This window comes from Hippocampus comes, unplaced genomic scaffold (assembly GCF_001891065.2).
Source record: "Hippocampus comes isolate QL1 unplaced genomic scaffold, H_comes_QL1_v1.1 scaffold321, whole genome shotgun sequence".
Classification (NCBI taxonomy): Eukaryota; Metazoa; Chordata; class Actinopteri; order Syngnathiformes; family Syngnathidae; genus Hippocampus; species Hippocampus comes.
Window position 1 is genome coordinate 425,559 of NW_017804845.1, and position 13,622 is coordinate 439,180.

Below are 13,622 nucleotides of genomic sequence, written 5' to 3' on the forward strand. Positions count from 1 at the left end.
CGCCCGCCTGTTTTCCCAAGTGGCGCCCCAACTCGGGGGACGAGGGCGGCGTGAGAGACGTGACGGCGGCACTCAGCTGGGCGGCGCTGACACCCGACGCCAGGACCTGATCCTTGCTGTCCGTCAGAGTCTGGAGGAGTTTGGCGTGAACTTTGGGGAGTGGACTGGGCTGAGCCGGGAAACCGGCTAGTAGGGGGTCTATGAGCTCCTCATCGCTGTCGCCGCCCTGAGAGAGGGCGGGCGCCAGGAGGCGGTCCAGATCCTCGTCCAGGAGCTCCGACAGTCTTCTGGGCTCCGTCTGGAGGTAACGCTCCAACTCCAGACATGTCTGAAGGACAAAGGAGACAGAACATGTGTTAATGTGACACGAGCGCACCCCTGATGGTCTGGAGAGCTTAAAAAAAATCAACACAACCGTAACGACAACAACGTACTTGACATCGCTTTGCATTCAAAACCACTAGCTTAATGCTAACACAATGGGAAACTGCAATCACACAGAGTGATTGCGTAAAAAGTCTTCTTTGTATGTCTGCGTGACTGAATTTTACTATACCGCCCCCGGGTGGCCAAAGTGCACAAGCTAAACGGAGCAACACAATGCCCACTGAATTATCATGACACCATTGTTTAATTATTGACATTCTATTTAATCATCTCATTACTACGTGCTTTGAGAAAAAAAATTAATCAATCTGTATCCGTGGCTATATCAGAGGCCTAATTGAAACCTTATCTTTCATTTTTCACTCGGGGCACGCTTTTCACACTGCAACATTATCTGGTGGAACAAATAGTTCTTGTTCAATGACAACCGCTTTCGACACAACGGGGCAAGAAAAGTGAATGTCCGGTGTTAAAGTTCCCCAGACACAGTCAACCATATAGGTGGAAAATTGCCAAATTGACTTCATCCCTGCCATATCGTCGTTTAACCGAGTACAGCGATGTGGCGAAAAGGTGTGAAATGTGGTCTTTAACGAGCTGTGTGAAAGGGGCTTCATGAGAGAGTATAAATGTATGCATGTGCAAGAGAGGGAAGTCATGTTGAGTGTCAACATCATCAGCTTGCTTGCTTGATGTCGAGGACTGCTCACACACACACACACACACACACACACACACACACACACACACACACACACACACACACACACACACACACACACACACACACACACACAACCACACACACACACACACACACACACACAACATATGGACAAAGGTCACATTAGATAAAACACACAGGCGCATGCAAAAATAATCTCCATCACATTGTGTTACCTTGACAACGACATTGTGCATGTGTAACGGTTTCATATATCTTAAATATTAAATGTATGATTCAATCTTTTTAATATATGGGAGCCCTATTTACAGGCACGAGCTGGCCAAAATATTAGGAACGGCTCCCAGTATGATACACTGCAGTGTTAAAAATCCAATAATTAGCATGTTGTGTAATCCATAGCTCTCTGACAGTCGGAAGTGAGCGTTATTACCAAGAGAGGAGACGCAAGGCGAGAGTTTATAGTTCACTTAGTGTGGTCGCTAATACATTAGCATGTCAGATAGCCAGTACTTTAGGGAAGCTAGCCAGTCACTGAGATATCACAGTAGATGACTTGGTGGGTGACTTAGTGAGAACGTTAGTTTGTACTGTAGTAGGTTAGATCGTGAGGCTCCCAGTTTGTTGGCTCATCAGCCAGTCAGTCATTTCGTAAGTTAGTTTGGTTGTTACTTAGACACTCAGTGCGCTAGTACTAGTGCCATAGTTTGTTAGTTGGTTAGTTACAAGGTAGTTAGCTTGCTAGTTTATTAGTTCTTCAGACAGTCAGTCAGTTATTTGGTAACTTAGCCAGTTAGCTACTTAGTCAATTAGTCAGTCGGCTACTTAGACCTGACTAATGTTAGTTTGCTAGCGAGTAATATAGCAGTTAGTTGAGGTTAGTTTGTCAGTTGCGAAGTGACTGAGTGAGCGGGCTTGTTCATGAGGAACTTAATCAGACTACTAATTTGTTAGTTCAGCGGCTAGGCAGTCACAGAGTGAGTCAGGTGGCACGTTTTGAAATTTGACATCGGTAGTTGCAGCTACAGTCTCTTTGCACAGCGAGGCAAAATGGGCCCTGGCAGAGATCTACTGCTGAGTGACAATCATTAAAATACACACACACTGCGTTGTTTTCTCATCAAACAAGCGCCGATGAGACAAAGACAATTCATGTACAGTGTGTGCGCGCGCGTGAGTGTGTGAGTGAGAATTCATCACCAATGCAAGCCGGCAGCTCGCCGAGAGGCTTTTGACAGTGCAAAAAAAAAAAAGCAAACAGAGTCAAGTGGATCCTCCAGGAAACGTCTGAGTGCACACCGATGACATCATTAACCACCATGATGATGATGATGATGATGATGATGATGAAGTCACACCATGCGCTGCATCTTGGACTTCACACTTCACCGATACAAGATGAAATGCCATAATCATCAGCAAATGTCAGAATGCACAAGGCTGAAGCCACGAGGTCATCAAAGCCAAAGCCAATACAATGCTGTCTGGCACATTAGGCCACTAAAGTGTCATATTTGTTTCGATATTTCAAAGAGCAAAGGCCGCCATTTAAAAAAAAAAAAAAAAAAACAATCGTGTATTTCATCGCAATGGCAAAAATTCAGGAAGAAGAGCCAATTGGATTATTTTTCACAATCGCTCAGCCCAGTATTACCCGATGAAAAACGTTACCTTCGGCGATAAAAATGGCCTCAAACGTGTGGAGCACATCAAGCATGACTCAGCGTGAGTGTGTGTGTTTATTTCCCCCTTCAGCTGGTGAGTGTTTTCCTTTCCTTTTTGTGCACAAATGGCTCCTAATTAAAACGCTTTTTGGCATCTGTCAAAGAGGCTCTTTGAAGCTCCGCCTCCTCCATTGATGCGAGCGCACTGATGGCTCATTAGACGCAAAAGAGGCTTCAAGTGCGTGTGCGTGTGTGTGTGTCTGTGTGCGTGCGTGAAGAGCATAATGACTTAAAGCCGATGATAACGTGTGTACGTGTTCAAGAGAAACACTGAGAGCAGGAATGGGCAACTTCAATGATGAAGGGGTCCACAATTTGGCTACTAGGGGGGGGCCATGCAGCACCACGTACTTCCGAACCAGATAGATGCCAAATATATGGACAAAATTCGTGCTCTCAAGCTATTTCTTTTTTCCTAATACATTTCCCAGTGCACATATAACAGCTCCTGCCTGCAATAACCCCAAAATAACCACATCCAGTCATTTTTTTTTATCCCAGTGAAAAATGCTGTTGCGCACAAAAAATATATACCATTCAAGGATGGCACAAAACTGTTCAACAGCAAGCCAGCATGAAGTGCGAGAGCCCGCAAATAGCGAAAATCCGTCCACAATCCACGGCCATTGAAATCCATCAGGGGAAAAAAAAACCAACTTTATTTTGTAACTTTCTACTCACATCCGCACTTTCACACACCCAAACAGACACAAACACACACATCCTCACTCACACACTCACTCACACACATTAAGACATGCACACTCACGCACACAATCTTGATTATGCATGCATACATACACACGCACACACACACACAAAACATTTCACTGTCTGTGATTATTAAATATGACGGCATAAAATTAATTAACAGCATAATCTTGCGCACACACACACACACACACACACACACACACACACACACGTACATGTGCACATGCATACACACAGTCTAAAACACACACACATGCCCGAGACTAAGGGGACAAGGCAGGTACAAGCTTTTAATTTGAAGCATAATTTAATACTGCTTAAACAGGCTTATGCTCATTCTGTGTGTGTGTGTGTGTGTGTGTGTGTGTGTGTGTGTGTGTGTGTGTGTGTGTGTGTGTGTGTGTGTGTGTCTCCCAGGCCATTTGAGTAATTGGCTGAGATGGAGGAATTGGAATCGGCGGTAGAATCATCTGTTCCTCCGTCAGCTGAGCTTTCTCTTAATTAAACTCTCACTCTGTGTGTGTCTGTTTGTGTGTGTCTGTGTGTGTGTGTGTGTGTGTGTGTGTGTGTGTGTGTGTGTGTGTGTGTGTGTGTATGTCTCAATAGGATGTCTGGACAGCGAGCCTATCGTCTTCCTGGCGGCGCAGGGCGACATGACAAATAACTAGCATGCGAGCGCACACACACACACACACACACACACACACACACACACACACACACACACACACACACACACACACACACACACATACACACACACGCACGCGCGCGCGCGCACACACACACAGCAAATGCTAAATGCTCTTTGTATTGAATTTCCAGAGAAAGCGGCAGATCCTCGAAGGCATCTTTTCCAGAGCAATTGAGAACGAAAACAAAGCCTAATCTTCAAAGACAAATAAACCAAAAGCCTAATGAAATGATTGCGTGTCGGTGTGAGGATGAATTGTGTGGAGCGTGTCGTCTAAAAGCTGCTAATTGGACGAGTGCTGTTGAAATATGGGCGCGTCGTTAGCATCTTTCAAAATTTTATCTTGTTGGCGTTTGGTGACATCGCAATGCGTCTCCACGGTCTTTAAAGGATTACTCTCCCCCTTGGGAAGAAAAAATAAAACAACAGATTTTTTTTTCTTGGAAAAGTCAAAATTTTGCTTTTTGTTTGTGAAAATAAGAGTTTAACTTTCTTCTAACAAGTATGATTTTTTTGCAAAAAAAAAAAAAACCCATCTTTTTTTTTTCTAAATACATACAACTTTTCAGGATTTCCCCCCAAAATATAATACTTTTTTTCTTTTGAAATGTGGATTTTTTCTGAAATAATGTACCTATTTTTAAAAAGCCCACTTTCATGGAAATATGTTATTTTTAAAATAATGTCTAAAATATCTGTATGACTGAAAAATGAGCTCCTATTTAGTTAAAAATTCTAAAAAAAAAATCTAAAAAAAAACTTTATAGCCTGGCACACTTGTGTGCACTATTCGACATTTAGGAGAGTCAGGAACCTAAAAAATAGAAATATAAATTGGAAAAAAACCACTAAAAAAACATTTTTTAGAGTTTTGTTTTAATATACTTATATATATATACTGTCAAGAATGTTGTTTGGCGGTGGGGGGTGGGGGGGCTTCCTCCCAAACATAACTTCTTTGTTGTGTTTTATGGCTTTGCGTTTTGCATGAGTAACGTTGACACTTTTCACAATCCTTCAACAACTTTCATATGCTTTTTTTGCCCCGCTTCCAACCATGACTATTTATTTCTTGGAGCCCTGACAGCCCCTTTAGTGGGGGACAAGGGGGGGTGGGGGGGGGGTCTGCCTCGAGCAGCCGTTTCAAACAATAGACATCGATGAGAACACAAAACAACTTTTAATTGCAGTTTCGGATGCCGTCGTCTGATTGGTGTCCAACGAGGGTGACGCACGCGCGCGCGCACACCGCAACACGCTCTCATGCGCACTAACTCACGCGTGCACACGCAGACACGCGCGCGCACAAAAACTGACGGGCAAGCGCACACACTCACTAAAGCAAAGGTGAGTGTGTGTGTGTGTGTGTGTGTGTGTGTGTGTGTGTGTGTGTGTGTGTGTGTGTGTGTGTGTGTGTGTGACGACGCGCGCTCACACAAGCACACTCTGTCTGTCTTGCTAATTGAGCGTGAAAGTAGCACATCAACGGCGTGATTTAAAAGTGTTCTTAATGCTTCCTCCGCTCAGAAAGGAACATTAGCGACAAGCTTCAGTCACCTTCACTATAGGACGTTGTGAAAATTGAGCTCCCGAAGCCGGTTTCCCTTAGCAACATGACATTTGGTAGACATGCAGATCATGTGGAGACCCCCCTAAAAAAGTCTCAAGAAGCCAATGCCTTGAAAGACACAGGAAGTCTGACATTTTGTTTGAAAGCATCTATTTTGGGGCTCACTTTAGGTCATTTCCAGGCTTTGATTTATTTGAAAATTCAGCCCCCAAAGTCTGTTTTATTTACACACATGAAATGCATTTGGCACGTTCCCCCAAGGCCACCCCCCACCCCTTGGTAAAAAAAAAAAACACGCAGAAAATCGGCCGTTTTGTTTGAAAGCATTCATTTGAGGGTCGTTTTTGATCATTTCCAGTGGTGCTTTGATTTAAAATTTTTTTTTAAATCCAGCCCCCAAAGGCAGCCGCACATTACATTTCGTAGCCATAGCAACACATGCAAAAAGTCTCAACAAGTTGTTTATTTTGAAGTATCTACACTTAAAAATGTATAATCTACTTTAAAAAATGGATCCATTTTATTTCGTGCAATCACCCAATGAAATTAAATTGAATAAATTCAACAAAAAGTTTCTGTGTATTTTAGGGTCATTTTTCCAGTTGCTTTGATCAGCCGGAGAAGCCGGCTACAGTTAGGAAACAAAATTTTGCAGGCTTATCTATCATAAGTAGACCCACCAAAAAAGTCTCAAGACGCCACATCTGAAAAAGAATTTCCAGTTGCTTTGATCAGCCGGAGAAGCCGGCTGCACTTAGGAAACAAAATTTTGCAGGCTTATCTATCATGAGTAGACCCACCAAAAAAGTCTCAAGACGCCACGCCTGAAAATTTTTTTTCCAGTTGCTTTGATCAGCCGCAGAAGCCAGTTGCACTTAGGAAACAAACATTTGCAGGCTTATCTATCATGAGTAGACCCACAAAAAAAAAGTCTCAAGACGCCACACCTGGAAAAAAAAAACAAAAACAAAAAAACACAGAAAGTCTGCCATTTTGCTTTGAAGCAATACAACTCTGGGCCAAAACGTTATCCAAAGTGGTCGCAAATCAATTCCACAAGCTCAGCACTTGAGCAAACATCTTGTTTTTAATCATATGACAAGAATGATCTTATTTTTTGCGATTAGGGTTACTTCATTGCGATCCAAGTTGGAGCCATGTGATGGACGATTGAGTGTTTTAAGACAATCAAGTGGAACCCGAAGGGGGGGTCCCCAGCTGTTGTTGAGTCCTAATGGATTAGCCCTTTGTCTTCACGCGGGTGTGTGATGGGATGATTTCAGGGATGAGGTCATTGCGGAGTGCGAGCATGCGTGACTCGGCGCGCGTGAGTGAAACAAAGGCTTCTGGGAGCGCGCGTGCGATGACTTCACCGCTTATGAATGCATTTATGATCACTGTGCGCGTGCGCGTGTCATGTCCGCATTGAGTGCTTTTACATTCAAGGGTGACTGGCGTCACCCGCGTTGGGCGTCCATTTCGTTTGGGAGCGATTTGGACCCGTCGCGTGGCCGGTCGGAATATGCGGAACACGTCCAAAGTAGGATGCGGGAGGACGCCAGGATTTTTGGAGTCAAAGCGATTTTTGTATTTTAAGGCCATCGGAGTGAAAATGCTGTTTCTCTCGCTCTCTTTCTCTAGTAACAAGTAACTTAACATGAATAAATAAATAACTCAAATATGTATGAATTTGAAAATAAACTTAAACTAAAGACAAAAGGAGGCTAAGAAGAGGCCAAACAATATTTATTTTTCCTTCAACTTGCACAAGAGTTTTTATTCTCGGCATATTCGCCCCCCACAAAAAAATCGACTTGAAAAAGGCACTGCTTAGAAACAACACCAACTTTTCAAATTTTAGTTTATGAAAGGAAATATTCCTAATGTGCTCATAATGAAGTTCCAGCTGCTTACTATTGGCAAATTAGGCTTTTTTTAATCCCTAAAATACATAAAAATTAAAATAAATACATAAAATATAAACAAACGACTTATGTATTTTATGTACGATAGGCTTCTTTGGAATTCATGATTTGAATTTTAAATTATATTTCAATTTAATATTAAATTTAAAATAAAATGAAAATACATTCAAATCCAGAAGTTCAAATGACATGGAAAAATGAAGACAGTGACTAAGTTAGATTTGTATATTTTATTTGCATTGCCTAAATTGTCCATTATCTTATTTTAAAATAATTTAAAAAAAAAAAAGAAAATACAGATAAAAATCATTCCAAATGTATTCATCTGCCAGTCACTATTTCAGAGTCAAAACTAAAAAAAAAAAGAAATAATATGACTGACATGTCGACTGACCCATGACCTATTGGACGTGTTGCTAAGACAACCAACCGCTTTGCAGATGTGGTTGTCCTGGCAACCAATCACGCGAGGGGACAAAAAGAGCACCTGGTTGCCTCCGGGGACCTCCATCACCATCATAGCCTCACCGCAGTCTGACCTCCAGAGATTTTTTTTTTTTTGAGGGGGGGGGTGCTCTTTGCTCGAAAGCAGAGCGGGTGGTCACATGACTCTTGCATGCGTGTGTGTGTGTGTGTGTGTGCGCGTGTGTGCGGGTGTGTGCGGGTGTGCATTAGAGAGCCATCCTGGGGTGAAAAGAGAAACACCCTCCACATTTCCATTTTGCTTTGTCCTGCAGTTCAACCCTAAATAATTCACATGTACTGTGCGCACACAATGTGCACACGCGCAAGCGCATAAACACACACACACTCACACACACGCACTCACACAAAATGCTGTGCAGCATCAGAGTGATGTTCCCTCTTGGAGTAAAAAACAAAAATGAGGTCATCTTGAAAGAGTCCCAATTTACTTACACAAAAAAAAAACTAGCAAAAAAATAAAAATTTCACACAGGAATTATCATCTGGTATGTAAAATAGTCACCACTTAACGTATATGTGTTTGTTTGTTTTTTTAACAAAGGAAAGAGCATTCTATAATATTGCACTTCATGAAACAGAGAACATAATCATCATTCAATCAAATGACACCGATATGGATCTGGTCACCAATTGCTAACATAAAACCAAATATTGCTATCGGAGTTGTACTCGAAGACCATTCTTCAGTCTGTACTTTTCACACAGAACCCAATGAACCAGGACACTTTCATCCAGCTAGCGGCATCTCCCAATTACAGAACCAAAAGCCTCCCAGTTGACGTCTACTGTAAACGTGACACGTACAACAAAACACAATTGGTCAAGTTGGAATTCGATTTACACGCCAAAACGTTCCACCCAACCATATCTCTCTTATAAAAGTCTGCTAGCTTAATGCTAACATATAACGCAAAATGCCATACACAGGCTACGGTAAGTTAGCATTGATGTAAATTGTAAACCTTCAAGCAGTTGCTGCTGTACCATAGTTGAAGCGGCAACATCTCCAACGTTGCCAATTTATAGTACAGGTTAGCCTCATGCTAACATATAATATGAAAACCCACAGACAGGCTAATGCAAATTAGCGTTGATATCATGACAAACCTTCAAGCAGCCGCTACTTTCACACATTTGGAGCAGAAGCACAAAGAGAGGATATGCAAAGCGCACTACGAGACTGCATTCTCTCAGCTCTGTGGAGACAACGCGCGGACACACACACACACACGCACACACGCACACACATGTATTCCTCGTGGACTGCACTCAACCACAAAACAAAGCAAAAGTCATTGCGGCTTCACGCTGCGTTGCCCTGACAACATAATTCGTCTGCCGGCCTACGTGGACCACATCGACATACATGGAGTGGATTTGCATCATGTAGAAGTGCGCCACCTGGACTTACGCTGCCTGGACTCGCGCCAAAAGCACGTCGGGTCCAGACCAACACCACCCGGATGTGCAACACAGAGACTCACATCAAGAGTTCGACAAGATAGAAACTCACGAACCCAAAGCACATCACGTCCTGACCGCATTGGACCTAGGGGCCAACAGGAAGTGTGACTTCCGACTTCCTGGACCACCACTTCCCCTTTTGTCCACTTCCTGTCCTGATGTTTATCTTTGAGTGTGTCTCAGTTTTGTCTTAGTGCTCCTCGCCTCCGAGACAAAACGTCTGAGCTCTTATTCCCAAGGTCATCCTCCTCCTCTACATCGACCCATTTACTCGAGACACACGCACACGCACACGCACACACACACACATACACACACACGCACACACGGGCACACAACAATCATTCATGCATAAAGCTGCACTGGAATGGTGGCACACATCTAGAGTGTCCAAGACAAAGCGACATGCCCAAATGAGCGTCCACGGGGTCTTTGATGTTGTCGCGTCGCTATCGATTAGAACATAAACGCGGTGTTAGTGCTCGGGTCCACAAGATCAATGACCACCAGACAGAAAGTCATCAAACACCGATCCCAGTCGCCAAGAAGGGAAATGCTGACTTGAAGTGTTTCATGTACGTTATCTGCTTGCGGGTCCGCCCCCCCCCCACCCTTTATTTTTTTCTTTTAGAAATACACAATTTGTCTCCTCAAGATTATACACCCTCTGGAACGGAAATATAGACTTTTTTTTCCACAAAAAGAAATCAATTTTCATGATTTTTTTTCAATGCGACTTTTTTCCTTTTCTGAAGATGAAAACAGTAATGAAAAAAAAAACTCCTGCCCCTCTAAAATATATATTTTTTCGTAAAAAATGTGCATTTTTAAAATTTTGTCAAGTCGTACACCTGTAAAAATGTCCAAAACATAAATGTGATAATTCAATGCTTTTTCCATGCGAAAAGTCAACTTTTTCATGAACATATGCCACTTTTTATTTTACAAAAATTAATTCTGGAAAATAAAAACCTTTTTGCTCGAAACCTTTACACATGGGTGTCAATTTTTTATTTTTATTATTTATTTTTATAATAACTTTTTTTCTTCAAAATATGACATGTTTTCCTGAAAATATATTTTTTTCCCTTGAAAATACATTGGGTTTTTTTTAATGTACGCCTTTTTCTTAAATAATACAATGAAATAAAATACAGCAGGTTTTTCTCAAAAATACATGACATTTGTTCTACAGCCTTTTCCTTAAAATACACACACACACACACACACACACACACACACACACACACACATACACACATGCACGCGCGCACACACACTAAATGGACTTAAGATGTCTCAGCCAGGCCTGTGAGGCAACTTTGAATGTTACCATGGCAGCACAACTCATGGGGGCTAAAGGTTCACGCAAACCAAAAGTGCGCGTAACTTTGGCATGTGGATGAGTGCATGTGTGTGTGTGTGCGCATGTGTTGGATGCTGTCCTGCTAGCTTCAGGCCGTGTTGGCAAACTAAGCTCTCCGTTCCCGCGCAGACATGCACACGTCTAATCACACAAACGCACAACTAGTAGAGGAGAGAAGTGTCGGGATGCACGTAATAATCGATTCATAGAGAATTTGGTCGATGGTGTGGAATTGACGAATCGTGTTTAATAGCATCGCGGTTCACAACGCCATGCACTACATGACTGCTACCAGTGGAGGCGCTGTTGATTCAATCCCACCCGGTTGGCTGGCTTCAGATGGAGATTTTTTTTGCTGCCTTCCAGTGATTTGTTTAATCTTGCAGCCCGTTTAGGCAGATGCTCTGAAGCAGTCAGTGATTGTTGAGCAAGCAATAATGTCTAGTGTCCTTTTTACAGACACGCACATGGAAAAGCTTTGCTGCCTTGGTGTCTACTTCCTGTTCTGTTTTTTTTTTTTTAACTGCAACCCATTTAGGCAGCCTTTGTGAAATAATCAATGATCGCCAAGCAATTAATCATGCCCATCCATGGTGTTTTATCACCTTTGTCTGCCTTTATTGACACACACACACACACACACACACACACACACACACACACACACACACACACACACAATCCCGTGCCCGTGCACCCAGCCATGTGTAAAGATGAGGACGACTTTCACAACCCAACTTTGTAGTCGTGCCTCATTTGTTCCGCTTTAACGGCGCCGTACTCCCAACTAGTTTGTCTGGGTAATAGACTCTTATTTAATCTTCCGCGCCGGCGACTGAACGCCTCATTCGTCTCCTGAATTATGGCCGACCAAGGTGTGCGTGTGCGAGCGTGTGTGCCGAGTGTGTGTGTGTGTGTGTGTGTGTGTGTTACACAGATGAATCGATGTGCAGCCTCACAGGAAGGAGTGCCAGCACCAGGAAGGATGATCAATCAAACGCAGATTGCTCATCAAAGATCAACTTGTGTTTTTCATCACTTCCCATTTGCAAAATCTGCTGATCTGCACGTTGATTAGCCACGTCTACGCCTTTGCTTTCACAAGTTCCGCGGAGCGAAATGGTCACATTAAAAATTTCAAAAGGGAGTTTGATTTAAAAAAAAAAAAAGAGGATTCGGAAGACAACCAGTCATTCAGGTCCTCTGTCGTTCACTTCCTCTTTTCTTCATTCTTTGTTTTGTTTCCTCTTTTTGTCTGACCAGGAAGCAGCTGTTCACTTACGCAATAGCTTGTGTGTGTGTGTGTGTGTGTGTGTGTGTGTGTGTGTGTGTGTGTGTGTGTGTGTGTGTGTGTGTGTGTGTGTGAGAAAAAGAGGGAAAGTCAGACACTGGGGACAGGCATGATTAATTGATTGGCAATGACGGACTATTTTCAGAAACAGCTGCCTAAATGGGCTGCCATAGAAATCAAAAGAGGAAGTTTGGTATGGAAACCAAAAAAGTGGGAGAGTACAAATCCTAATTTTGGTATCCTATACAACTTTGGGACAAGCGGCCATTGAAAATTCCTTTCAAGTCTTAACAATGCTGCAAATTGAACAGGAAGTCGGCCATTTTGGTTTGCGGTGAAAAAAATGGGTGAGATGACCCATTCTTGAAAAAAAAAACAAAAAAACCTAGCCGATGATCGAAACAAAATACGACAAACAATGTCAATCATCACAGGACGCACGAAAATTCGGCAATTTAACTGACCGACACAAAACTTGGTGGTCATGTCAGGTAGTCATCATGACAGCTCACACAAAAAAGTCTCAAGGACCCGTGGCTGAACAGAAAGTCTGCCGTTTTGCTTTGAGTGGTGACGATGGCCCGTTCTTGGAAAATAATTGCCCCTGGCACCAATTTCAGTGCCTGACATGAAATTTGGCGGACGCATCTATCATGATAAGGCGCAAGAAAAAGTCTCAAGGAGCCACACCCGGAAGTGAACAGGAAGTCCACCTTTTGGCTTTGAAACTTTGAAGAACTCAGGATGAAAAAGTGGCTGCAAGGGTTTTTTTTTTGGACACCCCCGTTCCCCGATTTGATCAAATTTGGTGGACTTGTCTATCATGGCAAGACGCATGAAAAAGTCTCACGGAGCCATGCCCGGAAATCAAGTCTAAGGGGGCCATTTTTCTTTGAAGGGATCGAGGAATCACCATCAAAATGGATTTGCGCTTTTGAAAAAAAAATTGCAACTTCACACCAGTTTACCAAATGAACACGACACTGTAGAATGGGAATGGGCCGCACAAAAAAGTCTCAAGGCCCATGCCTGGAACTAAACAGCAAGGGGGCCGGTTTCCTTTGAAACCATCACGATGTCAAAGTCGAACAACGTTGCTCCTGAAACCTGAAAATATGTCGACTCTTTTAGGTTGCTACCAACGCACTCGGTACCCCCCGACGGCAGACTGCCGAAAAGTAATTTGAGACGATCCGATAGCGGTCAACGTACACGTCTCTCGCTGTTCTTATCTTCTGTGCCGCCGCGATTCCCATCGGGAATTCAGCGCCGCGCCGCAACGCATCGGCGGCACGCAAAGCGCCTGGCAACTCGCC

General features: G+C 43.1%; 1 protein-coding gene across 1 annotated transcript in view; it reads right to left on the minus strand.

The window, feature by feature from the left end:
- The window catches only part of klf7b (Kruppel like factor 7b), a 24,664-nt gene that overhangs the window by 7,326 nt on the left and 3,716 nt on the right, over nt 1-13,622 (minus strand). Inside the window, exon 2 of the mRNA XM_019875906.1 lies at nt 1-328. This exon is cut by the window's left edge and continues 267 nt beyond it. Within this exon, the coding sequence (XP_019731465.1) occupies nt 1-328 (328 nt within the window). The remainder of the gene's footprint in view (nt 329-13,622) is intronic.